The 17,894-nt window shown below is 48.8% G+C and overlaps 1 protein-coding gene across 2 annotated transcripts in view; it reads left to right on the forward strand.

Moving 5' to 3' along the window:
• The window catches only part of SFXN5 (sideroflexin 5), a 115,454-nt gene that overhangs the window by 50,516 nt on the left and 47,044 nt on the right, over positions 1-17,894 (forward strand). For both annotated transcript variants that reach the window (XM_069856658.1, XM_069856659.1), the window contains exons 7-9: positions 2,617-2,670; positions 4,711-4,767; positions 5,641-5,706. In XM_069856658.1, coding sequence (XP_069712759.1) covers positions 2,617-2,670; positions 4,711-4,767; positions 5,641-5,706 — 177 coding nt within the window. The remainder of the gene's footprint in view (positions 1-2,616; positions 2,671-4,710; positions 4,768-5,640; positions 5,707-17,894) is intronic.

Consider the following 17,894-nt stretch of genomic DNA (forward strand, 5'->3'; position numbering starts at 1 on the left):
TTATTTTGCTTTCCTTCTTAGTTATTTTTTTCCCGTGACAGTAATTAAAAGTGAAACTGTACATTTCTTGACAGACTCTTGCACATATGGAGAGTTTGCATTTAAACGTGCCTCTTTCAGTCATACAGATTTTGGGTGCTCTTTTTTATTTATTTATTTTCCTCTTTTATTTTTCTCGGTGCTCAGCTTCAGCTGACAATGTAAGTGCCGGCAGCCTTCCCTCTCCTCCGGAGCCTCATTAGCCTGCAGCCTTCAGGGACGTAAGTCAGTCCTGGGGCGAGGAGGTTCCTCGCCTGTTGAATTCGTTCGGCTAAAACAGGCGACGAAGTAATTAATGACAAGATCTGCATATTGAATGGAAGCGGTAAATTAGTGGAAGTTGCCCAGCTTGGCGCTTGGCCAGCGCGCAAAGTAGCTGCAACTTCACGAAAGGCTGTAGGAGGGAAAACTGGAGGAGAAGGTGGAGGAGGAGAGAGGAGATGTATATGAAATCGGGGCTCCCAACCCTATTACCCTTTTGTTGTTATGTCCTGAAGCGTAGAAGTTGCCTCCTCTTCAACTGATGCCGCTGCAGATGTGCAGAGACGCCTTTAGCTGAGCCCTACTTGCCTCGTCTCCATGCTCTAATGGGGGAGTTTTCCTTTCTTCTCAGCTTCTCAGGAACAAACATCAAGGAAATGGTGCAGAAGGTGGTCTGAGTTTGGGAATGAACTTACAACCTTCTTGCCCAGAAGCCTCAAAGATATTTCAGATCATGAGTGTCCTGAAATGGAATGTATGGAATTAAAAGGGATTGTATGGAATTAAAAGGGATTGTTCAATCTTTATGCTCTTAACAAAGATGTGAATGTGGTTGAACAACAAGAAGACCATCTTCTTCAGAAACAATCAGATACCGGAGACACAAGAGGGGAGAAAACAGTGATATTAGGAAGTGTCTCATCTTCCCTCTTTCTCACCTAAGAACTCACCTTCCTGTCCATGTTTGTTTGTAATTAGGAGTCTCCTTGCTTTGTATCACTTTCCTCTTCTTCAACTCCTTACGCTTGAAGAGGAAAGATTGCTGTAAAACGAGGTTGGAAGGACTCTGTCAGTGTTGGGTGGTGTGTACGAGATGGACTCTTGAGGGATGGCTGAGTGAGTGCCTGTGAGGTCTATCCAGACATGTCCCATGGATGGTCTCAGGATTGTGTAGGCAACAATGATGTTCAGTTCTGGAGTCCTCAGCACACGAAGGACATGGAGCTGTTAGAGAAGGTCCAGAGGAGGCCACAAAGATGATTCAAGGGCTGGAGAACCTCCCATAGAAGGACAGGCTGAAAGAGTTGGGGTTGTTCAGCCTGGAGAAGAGAAAGCTCCCGGGAGACTATGGAGCAACTTCCAGTGCTGAAAGAGGAAAGCTGGGGAGAGGCTCTTGATGAGGGATTGCAGGGATAGGTTGAGGGGGAAGGATTTGAAGCTGCAAGAGGGGAGGTTGAGATGAGACCTTAGGATGAAACGTTTTCCTGTGAGGGTGGGGAGGCCCTCACCCAGGTTGCCCAGAGAAATCCTGGCTGCCCCATCCCTGGAGGTGTTCAAAGCCAGGTTGGATGGAGCTTGGAGCAACCTGATCCAGTGGGAGGTGTCCCTGCCCTTGTCAGGAGAAGTGGAACTTGGTGATCTTTAAGATCCCTTCCATCCTAAACCATTCCATGATTCTATGAACATACGCATGTGTGGCCTTGTGTGCTGCATCGGGTGACCTAGCAAAGCCTGTAGCATCTTGCACTCATGCAGCAGCAGGCAACACCTGGCCAGATGTGCTGGGACAAGCAGCCACAAGCCTCCAGGAGACAGAGATCATCAGCCTGAGCTCCAGAAACCAGGCAGGAGTTTTTGCAGCTCAGAAAACGAAACATCAACAATTCCCTTCAAACAAAATCCAGGCTCCCAAACAGAAGCACATGTGCTTCCAGGTGGCACTCCTGTCTTCAGATGTTCAAATTGCATTTCTTTCTCGTGCTTGAAACAGCGAATGTGCCAAAGGAAAACAAGAAAACCCCTCTTCATTGCCAATAATAACGACTTTGAACTCTTGCATACATGCCGTATGTGTGTTATCCTCCAGAAACAGCTGGATGAAAGAATTCATTATATTCAAATGAGCTGATCTCTGGACAATAACAGAATCACAGAATTGTTTAGATTGGAAGGGACCTCACCACCCTCAATGGGAAGAATTTCTTCCTAATGTCCCATCTGAATCTTCCCCCTTCCAATTTAAAGCCATTCCCCCTCATCCTGTCACTCCAGGCACTTGGAAAAGGTCCCTCCACAGCTTTCCTGGAGCCCCTTCAGGTACAGGGATGTCACTATAAGGTGTCTCTGCAGCCTTCTTTTCTCCAGGCTGAACAACCCCAACTCTCCCAGCCTGGCCTCATAGCAGAGGTTCTCCAACCCTCGGATCATCTTCATGCCCTTCTCGGGACCCGTTCCAACATTTCCATCTCATTCTCATGTTGGGTCTTCCAAAACTGGACTGAGGGCTCCAGGGGGTCTGCTCTCTGCATGCTTAGAAAAGCACCAAGAGCAAACCGTTAATGCCTTTGCTAATGAGAAAAATCTCTTCTCTTGCAGGTTGTTGGTCTTCTCTTACCCAACCAGACGCTGGCATCCACTGTGTTTTGGCAGGTAATGCTGATTTTGCCAACATGATCTGAGTGGGTGGAAAAGGTGATGGAAAGGAAAGGAGCAGTTGGGTTGTGTCTACAGGGCAACACGATACGCAGGGATCTTCTGTGCTGGCAGTGCTTGAGTTCACAAGAGTGATTGATATAATGATCCAGCGGCTGGATATAAGCAGGGGAGGGTTTGGTAGGTCTCGAAGGGTCTGTAAGCAAACTATTGGGTCTGCGTCCAGCCCCCAGCAATTTATAGCAATGCAAGGGAGATGCAAAGTAGCCCAGGATCTCAAAATCAGCTTTTTGTGCAGGTAGAAATGATACTAAAGAGTGCAGGGATAGGATGAGGGAGCACATTTTAAGCTGAAAGAGGGGAGATTGAGATAAGATCTTAGGAGGAAGTGAGGGTGGGGAGGCCCTGGCCCAGGTTGCCCAGAGAAGTGGTGGCTGCCCCACCCCTGGAGGTGTTCAGGGCCAGGTTGGATGGAGTTTGGAGCAGTCTGGTCCAGTGGGAGGTGTCCCTGCCCATGCCAGGGAGTGGAACTGGATGGGCTTTGAGGTCCCTTCCAACCCAAACTGTTCTATGATCCTTTGGTGAAAATGTAGGCCCTTCAGCTCATGCATCTGCTGATTTCAAGGCACCTTGTCAAGTAGTTCGCATCTTCCTTGGTGAATTCCTGTTGGAATTGCAACATGTGCACAGGGCTGGGGGCAGCAGGAGACCCAGTGCCCAGGAATTTTGGGAACAGATATTCATTGCAAAGGCAAGGGCGTCTCTATTCAGTGCCCTGTGGAGGCATTTGACTAAAAAAGTACGTGCTTAGGGAGGTGTTGGTGTTATTTCCCTATTAAAATTCTGGGAATTAAGAGTAAAGGCAGGAATTGTGCACGTGGATGAGTTATATCCATAGTAAACACCCCACTTAAGTATAATTTCAGCACTAACTGAGATGAAGTACGAGTTATTTTCAGGCATATTTTTAGTTGCAAATGTCTTTTTATTGTCTGCACTGTAAGTGGTGATAGAGAATTATGCAGTTAAGAAATATCAAAGCAGGATGGGATCTGCCTGGCATGTTAGAAAGACTGCAGAGCCGAGAATATATTGGTACGTGCCAATAAATTGTGGTTTGAATGAAGGGATTGAGTGCAGCCTTAGTAAGTTTGTGGATGACACTAAGCTGGATGGAAGTGTCGACCTCCTTGAGGGCAGGGAGGCTCATCAGAGGGATCTGGCCAGGTTGGATGCACGGGCTGGGACCAACAAGGCCAAGGGCCGGGTCCGGCACTTGAGACACAACAACCCTGTACAGCTCCGGGCTTGGGGAAGAGCGGATGGAAAGGTGCCCGGAGGAGAAGGACCTGGGGGTGTTGGTTGGCAGCAGCTGACCATGAGCCAGCAGTGGCCCAGGTGGCCAAGAAGGCCAATGGCATCTTGGCTTGGATCAGCCACGGTGTGAGGAGCAGCAGCAGGGAAGGGATTGTCCCTGAACTCAGTACTGGTGAGGCCAAATCTCAAATCCTGGGTTCAGTTTTGGGCCCCTCACTCCAAGAAGGGCATTGAAGAGCTAGAGCGCATCCAGCACAGGGAACGGAGCTGGGGAAGGGGCTGGACAACCCCAAATCTGGAAGATTGAGGTGGATATCCAGCACATATCAGCCAGATGACTTTGTAATTATTATTTAAATACAACAATAAAGCAAAGTTTGCTAGATCCAAAGGGTGGTGAGGGCTTGGCCCAGGCTGCCCAGGGAAGGCTTGACTGCTTCATCCCTGGAGGTGTTCAAGGCCAGGTTGGACGGGGCTTGGAGCAACCTGGTCCAATGGGAGGTGTCCCTGCCCATGGCAGGGGGTGGAACTGGATGGGCTTTGAGGTCCCTTCCAACCCAAACCATTCCATGATTCTATGATTCGAAGGGAATTAGCTCAGACGTTGGGTAAGCGCAAGCCTTTGAAAAGAGATGATTTTCCTGCAGTGCTCAAATGTTTATAGATCTTTCGTTTTGGGGATATTTTGTTAATGCCTTTCTCTTCTCGTTCCCTCTTTAGTGGTTGAATCAGAGCCACAATGCGTGTGTCAACTATGCAAACCGCAACGCGACAAAGGTGAGGAGACCCAAGAGATACAGCTCTTTAGCTCTTATGGAAACACAAATCTTGTTTTTTCACTATTAATTGAAACTCTGGGGTTGTTCCTGTGAGGAATGGATAGATTTGCCGTTCTCCGGTTGAGACTCAATCATAAACCTTGGCTGTGAATGGCCAGAGGATCTCAAAATCACTCGAGGCACGTAAATAACGCTTAGTGCCTTTGAGATGTACCAGTATATAGTTGTAGCTGGTATGAAACGGTTTAATTGGATATGTAAATAAGCACAAACCAAAATGGTATCTGGGTTTTAGGGTAGCAGAAGGCAGCTCCCTGATCACCCTGTCATCTCCTGAAGACTTTATACATGCTGCCAGCATGTTCTGGGGACCAGGGGCCGCTCCCTCTCTTTTCCATCTCTTTCACCTTCATTCATCCCATGTCGGGGGGTGGGAAGCTCGAGACTGGAAGCGGAGTTGGAAACCATCCAGCTCATGGAGATAAGATTTCAAAGACAAATATTTAATGCGGAGAGTTTGGGGTTCATGACGAGCCTACGAGGATGCTAATTCTGTACCATTTGCTGCGTTTCATTCACGTCCTTCCTTGGAGCTGCTATTATTATAATTCTCTGATGCCAATTAATTTTCCATTCCCTTTAACCCTGCTCGTGAGGCTACAGCTTCCCTTCCTTTTGCCGCTGTTAGATGACAGCCCGCGTGTCACGGAACAATATGACAACGTTAAACCTGTCTCTGCTTTAAAACAAATACGACGACAAACAAAACAAATATGACAACAAACCAACCAAACAAACAAAAGCTCAAGTTGCATTTTTCATAACCAGAAGTTTGTTTATTGAAAATATGTTTTGTTTTTTCTTTCCAAAGCCTTCTCCGACGTCCAAGTTCATCCAGGGCTACTTGGGAGCTGTCATAAGTGCTGTCTCAATAGCAGTGGGTAACGCTTTATATCTCTTTATTTCCCTACTGAGTAGCTGCTCCCTTACAGCAATGCTTTTGAGATGTTTGTTTGAATTGCCAAGCGTGTTTCTCCTTCAATTGACAGAATTCAGTCGACAGAACCAGAAAATATTTTAACCATGAGGTGTCTCTGTCCATGCATGCTCAAACTTTCCAACACAAAGAGGCTTCTCCTGCTGCTTGCTTCCCACACGTCCTGCTCCATGCGCTGCCGGGCTTTGCTGCTGGGTGAACTCAGATTGTCCCTGGAGGTGTTCAAGGCCAGGTTGGATGGGGCTTGGAGCAGCCTGATCCAGTGGGAGATGTCCCTGCCCATGGCAAGGGGTGGAACTGGATGAGCTTTGAGGTCCCTTCCGACCCAAACCATTCCATGATTCTATGAATACTCAGATTCCCCAGGAGCACAAGTTGACATCCTTCACAGGGTCTGCTCATTCCCAGGGAGGCAGATGCATTCAGGAGCAATGAATTAGTTGGGAAGTTATTTCTTGCGTTGGGTTTTCAAATAAGCTTCTGAAATGTGTGGTTGTAACTTCTCTGCTGGAACATTGAAGATCTCACAGCAGTTTGTATTTGGGGCCATGCAAGGAGGCCAGCACCCAGGCTGCTCTCCAGGCCATTTGGACCCACATTCCCTAATTCACCTTCGACAAGAAGCTTCATGGGCTTCTCTAGGTTTCTTTACAAGGTACAATGTCTGTCTGGAGCAGATGGTGGGTGGTTAGAAGTGTGGAGGCAGGAGCTCCTGGCTGGGAGCTGGGAGTGAGCAGCTTGGCGCATCGAAGATATTCAGCACTGGTGAGGCCACATCTCAAATCCTGGGTTCGGTTTTGGGTCCCTCACTCCAAGAAGGACATTGAGGGGCTGGAGCGTGAACAGAGAGGGGAAGGGAGCTGGGGAAGGGGCTGGAGAACAAGGATTATGAGGAGCGGCTGAGGGAGCCGGGGGTGTTTAGCCTGGAGGAGGCTGAGGGGAGACCTCATTGCTCTCTACAGCTACGTGAAAGGAGGTTGTAGTGAGGTGGGTGTTGGTCTCCCAAGTAACAAGTGATGGGATGAGAAGAAATGGCCTCAAGCTGTGCCAAGTGAGGTTCAGATTAGATATTAGGAAAAAATTCTTTACAGAAGGGCAGAGGCTGCCCAGGGCAGTGGTGGAGTCTCCATCCCTGGAGGTGTGGAAGGTGGCACTTGGGGACATGGTTTAGTAGGCACGGTAGCGTTGGACTGATTGTTGGACTGGATGATCTTGGAGGTCTTTTTCAACCTTAATGATTCTATGACCCTGTGTTCATGTCCACAGTGGACAGCAGGAAGTCTACACAAAGTGTGATCTCTGTGTTCTCCTGCAGCTGGCAGGCAGCTTTGCACCCGTGGTAGCAAAGAGTTGTGGTTCCTTGTGGTTTGAGTGCAAATTCTCCCTTCTATTGGACCACTTCTGCTTGATAGTTTTCCAGTCTAGCATGGCTTGCTCACTGGTTGCCCTACTGCTCCTCTGATCACCTGTTTTATCCCAGAATTAACCCAAACTGTGCAGACAGGGCAGGGATGCGTTGATGTGAGCTCCCACGCTTCGTAACCCCATGAAGATGTGTCCACGCCGGCTTCACGCTTCTGCAGCCGAATTTCAATCTTGAGGCTCCTTCCCACCAACCTCAACGCTTCGGTTAGCAGCTCTTCTCTTTCTGCTGTTTCCTGGTGTAGCACGGGAGAGCTCGACGTCCTCCTCAATCCTTAGTTCAGAACTTGTTCGACCTTGTGAGATGAGTAAAGCGAAGCTCTCCAGCTTGCTCTGGTGCTGCCCCTCACAACAAGCCTGTCAACCTCCACCACAGCTCAGCAGAGGAAAGTTGGCTGGTTCCATGTTGTTGGCATTAATGTTCCTCTCCATTTTGGCCACAGGGGCAGGCAGAGGGCAGGAGACATGGAGGATTGATGTTGGGAAAGTTTTGTCACCCTGAGAAGCTGACGGGCTTTGGTAAGGAAATAATTTGACGAGCGGAGATGTCTTGGGACAGCTGGTATAGGTCTTTAAAATCACTGGTTCCTCCTAGGCTGACTGCAAAGGAGCTGAAACATAGAATCATGGAATGGTTTGGGCTGGAAGGGAACTTAAATACCACCCAGTTCAAAGCCCCCTGCCATGGGCAGGGACGCCTCCCACTCAATCAGGATGCTCAAAGCCCCATCCAACCTGACCTTCATGAATACCTTCTCCTTCCTGATGCTGGAAAAAGGTCTTCTTCATAAGTGGAGGACATAAGGAAAAATTTCTTCACTATGAGAGTGGTGAAGCACTGGAATAGGTTGCCCAGGGAAGTTGTGGCTGCCCCATCCCTGGAGGTGTTCAAGGCCAGGTTGGATGGGGCTTGGGCAGCCTGATCTAGTGGGAGGTGTCCCTGCCCATGACAGGGGATTGGAACTGGATGATCTTCAAGGTCCCCTTCAACCCAAACTGTTCTATTATTCTGTGACACTATGACTCTCAGGGTGTGTGAAAATGACATGAAGTTGCTGTGCATGGCTGTCCCGTGTAGACAAGCTCTTGGGGACACTACTGATGTGTGTGTTGCTGCAGCATAACTTGTGCCCTGATAATCCAGAGCATTTGGTCCATGTCGGAAAGAGCGTGGCCAGCAGAACCAGGGAGATGTTTGTGCCCCTGGACTCGGCGCTGCTGAGGCTGCACCTCAAATCCTGGGTTCAGTTTTGAGCCCCTCACTCCAAGAAGGGCATTGAGGGGCTGGAGCGTCCAGAGAAGGGAACAGAGCTGTTCTCCAGGGCTGGAGAACAAGGGTTGTGAGAGGTGGCTGAGAGACCTGGGGTTGTTTAGCCTGGAGAAAAGGAGGCTGAGGAGAGACCTCATCACTGTCTACAACTGCTTGAAAGGAGGTTGGAGTGAGGTGGGCATTGGTCTCTTCTCCCAAAGTAAGAAGTGATAGGAAACGTTTCTTGATGGAGAAGGTTCTCAGGCCCTGGCAGAGGCTGCCCAGGGAGGAGGTGGAGTCCCCATCCCTGAAGATGTTTAAAAGCCGGGTAGTTGAGGTGCTCAGGGATGTGGTTTAGTAGTGGACAGGTAGGGTTGGACTCGATGATCTCGAAGGTCTTTTCCAACCAGGCAATTCTGCAACTTTTTATGTCGTGCTTAATTCCTGATGTACAGCAGCCCAGAGGGAGTGATTTTTATATCATAAATATCTGGATTAATAACCAGCATCACCTCGAGCATGGTGGTTTTTCTAAATGATGATGGCAAATAACATCGAAACAGCCCTGAGGTTCGTTACGTCAGATCGTAAGGCTTCAGCCCTCATTAACGGATCTCTGCTGTCGGTTAGTGGCAAATCACCTCCCAGTGTGAGCCTATTAGGACCAGATGACCTGAAAACAAGTGCCACTGCCTCCACTGGTCTGCTGAGACCTGGTATTAATTAAACTGAGCCCCTTCCACGTTTGCAGTTGGCAAACGACGCAGGGAGAAGGCTTGTGAAATGACAGATTAGTTTGCTTGTGATTGTGCTTCCCATCGTCTTCACCCTCTGTGTCTTTTATCTAACGAGAGGGATAAACAAATTGCTTTCTCACGTGTTGGGAAGAGCAGATTTCGGCTTTATGCTTCTTGCAATTAAACCAGAAGTCAGAGCAAATCTTTGCAAATAACCTCATTCTTTGCCCTCTTTAGAGAGAAATTGATGCCAGAGAGGCGATGCTCCTCTCTTTGATCCCATGAGGTGCCTGGGACTCCTGATTTGCAGCCCTTTGGGATGAGTTTTTGGAGGAATCAATATTCCTCTTTTCAATATTGCAATTCTATTTCCCCAGATTAGCATCTGCTCCTCCTCCTCCTCTTGTGAGGAAGCTGCAGACCATGAGGAGGTGTCCTCCAGGCTGAACAGACCAAGTGACTTCAAGTGTTTCTCATACGACTTCCCCTCTAAACCCTTCACCAACCCCATCCCCTCCTCTAGACGCTCTCCAGTAGCTTCAGATCCTTTTTATCCTGTGGCACCAAAACTGCACTCAAGGTGGGGCCACACCAGTGCAGAGCAGAGGGGAACAATCCCTTCTCTCAGCCGCTTGAAGATGCTGTGCTGGATGCACCCCAGGACGTGGTTGTCATCTTGGCTGCCAGGACTCACTATTGGCTCGACCAGAACCCCGAGATCCCTTTCTGCAGGGCTGCTCTCCAGCCTCTCACTCCCCAGTCTGTCTGGGCAGCCAGGGTTGTCGTGTCCCAGGTGCAAAACCCACCAGTTGCCCTCATTCAACTTCATGCGCTTGGAGATTGCTCAGCTTTCCAATTTGTCCAGATCACTTTATGGGACCTCTTTGCCCTCAAGAACATCAACAGCGTCCCCGATTTTATGTTACCTGCAAATTTGGTTGGTAAACCTTCAAGTCCTGCATCCAGGTCATTTATGAAGGTGATAAATAGCACTGGTTCTAGGATGGATCCTTGTGGAGACCTCATGGGACTGGTCACCAGACCGATGTCGGCCATTCACTATGACCCTTGGAGCCCGGCTCCTCGGCCAATTGCGCTGAGGGTTTGTGATTACACAGCGACCCTTTCCAGCAGACACGCACACACACACTCTTGCTCTGATGATGTTGTCACGCTTTTAAAAGGTTAAAAAGCTTTGTAATCAGACCCATGAACACAGGATTATAGAATCATTAAGGTTGGAAAAGACCTCCAAGATCATCCAGTCCAACCATCAGCCCAACACCACCGTGCCTACTAAACCATGTCCCCAAGTGCCACTTTCCACACGTTTTAACACTTCCAGGGATGGAGACTCCACCACTGCCCTGGGCAGCCTCTGCCAATGCTTCACTGTTCCTTCTGTAAAGAATTTTTTCCTAATATCTAATCTGAACCTCACTTGGCACAGCTTGAGGCCATTTCTTCTCATCCCATCACTTGTTACTTGGGAGACCAACACCCACCTCGCTACAACCTCCTTTCACGTAGCTGTAGAGAGCAATGAGGTCTCCCCTCAGCCTCCTCCAGGCTAAACACCCCCGGCTCCCTCAGCCACTCCTCATAATCCTTATTCTCCAGCCCCTTCCCCAGCTCCCTTCCCCTCTCTGTTCACACTCCAGCCCCTCAATGTCCTTCTTGGAGTGAGGGACTCAAAACTGAACCCAGGATTTGAGATGTGGCCTCACCAGTGCCGAATATCTTCGATGCGCCAAGCTGCTCACTCCCAGCTCCCAGCCAGGAGCTCCTGCCTCCACACTTCTAACCACCCACCATCTGCTCCAGACAGACATTGTACCTTGTAAAGAAACCTAGAGAAGCCCATGAAGCTTCTTGCCAAAGGTGAATTGGGGAATGTGAGTCCAAATGGCCTGGTGAGCAGCCTGGGTGCTGGCCTCCTTGCATGGCCCCAAATACAAACTGCTGTGAGATCTTCAATGTTCCAGCAGAGAAGTTACAACCACACTTTTTAAAGGCTTATTTGCACCTTCATGGATGGTAACTCCACCACTGGGCAGCCTCTTCCAGTTCTTGACCAGTTATTTTTAAGAACTGTGATTTTTTTCCATATTTTATAAGTAGGTTTCTTAATTTCAGCTCCAAACTCAGTTTGCTTCTGTAGTGCTGCTCCTTTTTGCCTCTCCTCAGCTCCTCAGTCATGTTGCCTGAGATTGGAACTTCACTTTGAGGTCAGATGTGATTCCTGTGCCTGCATTTTAGTGCCTGCAAACGAAACCAGATCCAGACGGGGTCTGGGAGCAATGGTTCTGTGGTGTCTGGGTTGTCACTGGTGTGAAGCTCTGCAGGCTGGAGACCTACAGTGTTAACCCAAGGGTTGGCTCACCAGGAGCCCGTGGTTGTGAGCTGTTGGGTTTCTCTGTATGTTCTCCTTGAAGCTTCGCACAGCAGCAGTGTTGTTGCTGTTGGGTTCTGTAGTCTTTGGATTCGAGCTTATCAGAGAATCATAGAATCATTAGGTTTGGAAAAGACCTTTGAGATCATCCACTCCAACTGTACCTGTCCACTACTAAATCATATCCTTAAGCTCTTCATCAACTCATCTTTTAAATAACACCAGGGATGGTGACTCAATCACCTCCCTGGGCAGCATCTGCCAGTGCTTGATAATCATTTCAATGAACAAGTTTTTCCTAATGTCCAATCCGATCCTCCCCGGGAAGAGTTTGAAGCCATTCCCTCTCATCCTGTCACCTGTCACTTGGATGAAGAGACCAACACCCACCTCTCTACAACCTCCTTTCAGGTGGGTGTAGACAGTGATAAGATCTCCCCTCAGCCTCCTCTTTTCTAGGCTAAACAAGCCCAGTCCTCCTCTCTGCTCCTTGTAAGACTTGTTCTCCAAGCTTTGCACATCAGGTTTTTAATTTCCACAATTACAGCTTCAAGGTCTGCCAAGACCAACTCCAAATCTTGCTCCTTGTGACAGTGAAGACCTCGTGCAGGCTTTCCAAGGGATTTCTCTCTTCTGCCAGTATCATTTGGCCCCGTTTCTGATGTCTCCCAGTAAGGAGTGTATTGTTGCTCAGCGTGGTGCGCAGGTCATGAGCTTGTTGTCCATCTGTTACCTGCTCCGTGTACCCTGGAGGTGCCACTAGCATCGGTGCTGCTGGCATTGTCCTCCCTTCTTGGCAGACGAGCCTCTAATTAGACCGCAAGAAGCCTGGCAGGCAGCAGGGTGTTTTGCCTGTATGGGTTTATGGAACCTAACCAGGGATCCTCCATCGCTTTGGAGCACCTCCACTACAAGGCCAGGCTGAGAGAGGTGGGCTTGTTCAGCCTGGAGAAGAGAAGGCTCCAAGGAGACCTTACAGCAGCTTCCAGGACTGAAAGGGGCTCCAGGAAAGCTGGGGAGGGGCTCTTCATCAGGGAGTGCAGCGACGGGACACGGGGGAACGGTTTTAAGCTGCAAGAGGGGAGATGAAGATGAGATCTTAGAAAGAAACGTTTTCCTGTGAGGGTGGTGGGGTCCTGGCCCAGGTTGCCCAGAGAGGTTGTGGCTGCCCCATCCCTGGAGATGCTCAAGGCCACGTTGGATGAGGCTTTGAGCAACCTGATCCAGTGGGAGGTGTCCCTGCCCATGGCAGGGGCTTTGGAACTGGATGGGGTTTGAGGTCCCTTCCAACCCAATCCATTCCATGATTCTATGACTCTGTGGTCCCGTGACTTCCCAGACACAATGGCAACTGAGCTTCTCCTTGTGACAGGGAACCAATTCTCCTGTGATTAAAGGGGAAACAAAACCATATCTGAAAATATGATGATCTTAAATGGAGGGATTGATGGAGTTTGTCCCAGCTAAAAAACTCATCATGCTCCTCCCTTCCCCCTTTCAAATCTACCAGGGTTGGTAACATCTCAGAAGGTTTTTATTAAGTGCAGGTTTGGGATTGATGGTCTTGTCAGTACAGAGGCAAACAAATACGTCGCTTTCACTTAGCAACCTGAGCTAAATTCTGACAAAAGTAGGTGTTTTGTCTTCTTTTCTATGAAAGATTGAGATGCGATGTCATGTAACCATGACTGCCAGCCAGGCTGTGTATTTTGTAATGATCTCTACACTTAAAATGTACCTGGCCAGGACAGGAAATGTTGCTTTTTTACCTTATTGGGTTAAAACCCCCCAGTGATTAATGCCATTAATAACATTGGTGCTGTCACCTATGAATGACTCACCTTGGAGTCACTGGTGGCTGTACAGGAGGGTGTTGAAAGCATCTCTTCATGTGCAGATCCAGGTCTTCTCACTATCAAAGTCTCTCTGTGCTTCCTGACCCAAAATCCTGACTTGGGACAAGCCAGTGGAGGCAGGAAGGTGGTGCTGGTACGGTTTGGCGATGCTCTGGCTTCTTGTATGGAGCTTTCATGAACCATTAAAGCAGATAGAGATAAACTTGAGTAAAACCAAACTAGGCTAAAACTGGAGGGAAACAAGACAGTTTTAATGACCTGATCTGGTTTCATAGAATCATGAGATGGTTTGGGTTGGAAGGGACCTTAAAGCCCATCTGGTTCCACACCCCCTGCCATGGGCAAGGATGCCTCCCACTGCATCAGGCTGCTCAAAGCCCCATCCAACCTGGCCTTGAACATCTCCAGGGATAGGGATCTTAATATTTTTTCCATATTCAGGAAGGACAGGAGCTCGTTGGACCAAGTTTTCAGTCTGGACTGTGTGCAAGTCAGGCCAGGGTTGCACCCCAACCCTGCTCCTTCCTGTGCTGTCGGTGCCACCAGCCATGGGTTGTTCCTCCTTCCCCACTCTCATCGCACACAACTCACACACACACACACAGAGATGCAATTTTTCACTCTCCTTTCTAGGTGAAGGCGCCCCTGTGGATTTTTCTAATCCCAGCTCCTTCTTCCTGATAATTGTTTGTGAGCCGTGTGGAGTGGCTGCATTGACAGCCTGTGAATTTGGTGTGATGCCCGTAATCAGCTTGTGAGACGGCGCGGGAGGCCACCCACTGCCCTCAGGACTAGCCGCCACTTAGGGCGGTAAAGAAACACTTAGAAGCTGGAGGAAGCCGGTGCAAAACAGGGCAAGGGATGGGAGGGGAAGGAGCTTGGCCAGGTGGGGAGCCAGGAGGAAAATCGCAGTAGATTGAAGAAGCTGGTGATGAACTTCTGTTTGCTGCTTAAAGTTTTGAAGGGAAGTTTTGCCTCCCTCTGAATCATAGAATCATGAAATGATTTGGGTTGGAAAGGACCTTAAAGACCATCCAGTTCCAAGCCACCTGCCATGGACAGGGACACCTCCCACTGGATCAGGTGGCTCAAAATCTCAAAGCCTTTTCACCCCATGCCCTTTCCTTCTGCCCTAATCCAGTCCCACAGTGCCCAGCTCTGGTCTTGCCTCTGTACAGGACCAAGATGTGTGCAAATCAATGTTGAAACAACCTTTTCTCTTGGCCATGAGGCTGCCATCCTCCTTTCTCCCTCACTTACGACATCAAGTTTGCTGATTATCAGGGTTAATTCCCTCTTTTCCTACTCGCACCTCTCCAGAAATCTTCCTTCTTTCTCAAGACTAAGTCATTTTCTTCCATTGAAGCATCCAATTGTGGGGCTACTGTGGTCACCATCCCTTCTGCATTCATCTTGGATGTGACTCACATTAGCTCCTTTCCTTATTCTTGCTCCTCTCCAAATTCCTTCTCCACTTGGATCGTTCTTCCTTTCCCTTCCCTTATACTCTTCCATTCTGTTCTCCTTGACTTGGTAAAGCTCCAGTTGGTAAACAGCCCAGTTTTCCATCTTGCCGCCTCAATCTTCACCTCTCAGCCCTAATGAATGATTTTTTTCCTTCCTTTTCCTAATGCTCTTTTCTTTAGCTTGGCTGTATGGGACTCATCAGATCCAAGTCGTGTTTTAGTTCAGCAGTCTGGTGATTTGGAGGCTGAAGGAGAGACTTCTTCTGGAGCCAGTCCCTCCTTCCAAGATGACTTTCTAGGTCACTTGGAGCAGCCAGCTGCAACTGCAGTGGTCAGGGTTGCCCCACTGCTACTGGAACCCAGGAAAGTTCAAGGAGGTTCAACCTGGAGGTGTTCAAGCCCAGGCTGGATGGGGGCCTGGACAGCCTGATCTAGTGGGACATGTTCCTGTCCATGGCAGGGGGGTTGGAACTGGATGATCTTTAAGGTCCCTTCCAATCCAAACTATTCTATAAGTCTGTGATTTATGATTCTATGGAAGTTGAATCCCTTAAGTCAGTAGACATCTCATGAATGTAGTTACTGAAGTCTAGAGAGCCACTCAGTGATGTTTAGATGTCATCTGCCAACCAATGTCCACCTTGCTCACTGGACGTCTGTTACTCATTAAGTGAAATAAATAACTTCTTGAACTACTGATGTATTTACTGCTCTAGAACCAGTTTAAGAGGAGCAGGGTTAGACCTTTATCAAACAGCTTGATCATTGCCACCTTCAGGCCTTCAAAAGCCGTTTTTCAGGCTTTAAAAGTATTAATGTTCAGAAAGGCAAAAAGGGGTTTTTTTTCAATATAGAACCATAAAATCATTTGATTGGAAAAGACCTTTGAGATTATTGAGTCCAACCCTACTTGTCTGCTACTAAACCAGATCCCTGAGCACCTCATCTACCTGGGTTTTAAACCCCTCCAGGGATGGGGACTCCACCACCTCCCTGGGCAGCCTCTGCCAGGGCATCAGAACCCTTTCCATGAAGAAATTTTTCCTGGTGTCCAATCTGAACCTGCCCTGGTGCAACTTGAGGCCATTTCCTCTCATTCTGTCACTTGTCACTTGGGAGAAGAGACCAACATCCACCTCGCTAATAGAATCATAGAAACGCTTGGTTGGAAAAGACCTTTGAGCTCATCAAGTCCAACACACAGGGATTTGTAAAACAATTCCTGAGCTTCTAAAATTCCTGTCTTGGAGGACATGAGGTCAGAACTTGTTGAAGGAAGGAAAAGCAAAGGAAACGGAAGCCTTGGTTTATTATTACAGTCATTTGATTCCAGAAACTGGTGCCGTGGTACAGCCTCGCATACGGTGACACCACAAACCCTGTCCTTCTCCTGAGATAACACTGTTGATGCTGAAAACAAAACCGGTAACAAAATAAAGAGCAGGAATTCTCAGCACTTGAAGAAGAGGGAGAGAGGAAGGGCAGAGTGCAGCCAGAGGCACAGTAGAGCCCCGAGTAGGGTTGCTCGCCCATCAGCAGGATGTGGTCCCGGTTTCATGTTGCGGGACATTAGCAGTTGTGGTGTAATGGATCCTCGTTGGGTTGCTCTGTCAAGCAGATCAAGGAAGAGCTCTGGGGAAAGAAGCCTCAAAAAATAGGTGATTTGAGAGTGGTGGATTCGTCCCCTGACCTGGGTAACAGTGCGGGAATATCCCAAACTGAAACCAGTGCAGCTAATCCATGCCAGGAAGACGGAGCTCTTGTCTTGCTAGGGGCAAGACATCCCTTCCAGTACCTGAAGGGAGCTACACAAAAGCTGGGGAAGGACTTTTTACAAGAGCATGGAGTGATAGGATGAGCGGGAATGGATTAAATTGGTAGCAGGAAGATTTAATCATAGGATCATAGAATTACCAGGTTGGAAAAGACCCACCAGATCATCGAGTCCAACCATTCCCATCAATCACTAAACCATGTCCCTCAGCACCTCATCCACCCGGCCCTTAAACCCCTCCAGGGAAGGTGACTCAACCACCTCTCTGGGCAGCCTCTGCCCAATGACCCTTTCCGGGAAATATTTTTTTCTAATGTCCAGCCTGAACCTCCCCTGGTGGAGCTTGAGGCCATTCCCTCTCGTCCTGTCCCCTGTCCCTTGGGAGAAGAGCCCAGCTCCCTCCTCTCCACAACCTCCTCTCAGGGAGTTGCAGAGAGCAATGAGGTCTCCCCTCAGCCTCCTCTTCTCCAGGATAAACACCCCCAGCTCTCTCAGCCACTCCTCACAAGGCCTGTTCTCCAGCCCCCTCACCAGCTTCGTTGCTCTTCTCTGGACTCACTCCAGAGCCTCAACATCCTTCTTGTGGTGAGGGGCCCAGGACTGGTTAATTTAGATTAGTATTTTAGTTTTTTAGATTAGACATGAGGAAGAAATTCATGGTGAGGGTGGGGAGGCCCTGGCCCATGTTTCCCAGGGAAGCTGTGGCTGCCCCATCCCTGGAGGTGTTCAAGGCCAGGTTGGATGGGGGTTGGAATCCCTGATCCAGTGGGAGGTGTCCCTGCCCATGGAAGGTGTTGGAACTGGATGGGCTTTGAGATCCCTTCCAACTCAAACCATTCCATGGTTCTCTGGTCACCAGCGTAGCTATCTTCATCTAAGCACCATCTCTGGTCTCCTTTGATAGTCAGCAGTGATGAACAGGCACCTCCAGGGCTGTTTCACGTGAGCATCTGCAAATATTTGTCTTGGGAGGAGATGAAAAACCCTTAAAAAGGCTCATTTCTCTGCACTAAGGGAGCCCATCTGGAGGTACCATGTTGGGTGTGATGAATCCCACCCAACTCTGTTACGTGTTTGTGCAGCACCAGTGTTGTCGATCCCAGATCCATGACTCAGGCCGTAGGCAGGGGGATGATAATAATAATACTCCTGCGGTTGTTTTCTCAGGGATGAATTTCCCTCGACAGTCGAGCTCCTAGGAATTAAACTCATTAAGCTCTTCTTGTTGACCA

The sequence above is a fragment of the Phaenicophaeus curvirostris genome, chromosome 4 (assembly GCF_032191515.1).
Source record: "Phaenicophaeus curvirostris isolate KB17595 chromosome 4, BPBGC_Pcur_1.0, whole genome shotgun sequence".
Lineage (NCBI taxonomy): Eukaryota > Metazoa > Chordata > Aves > Cuculiformes > Cuculidae > Phaenicophaeus > Phaenicophaeus curvirostris.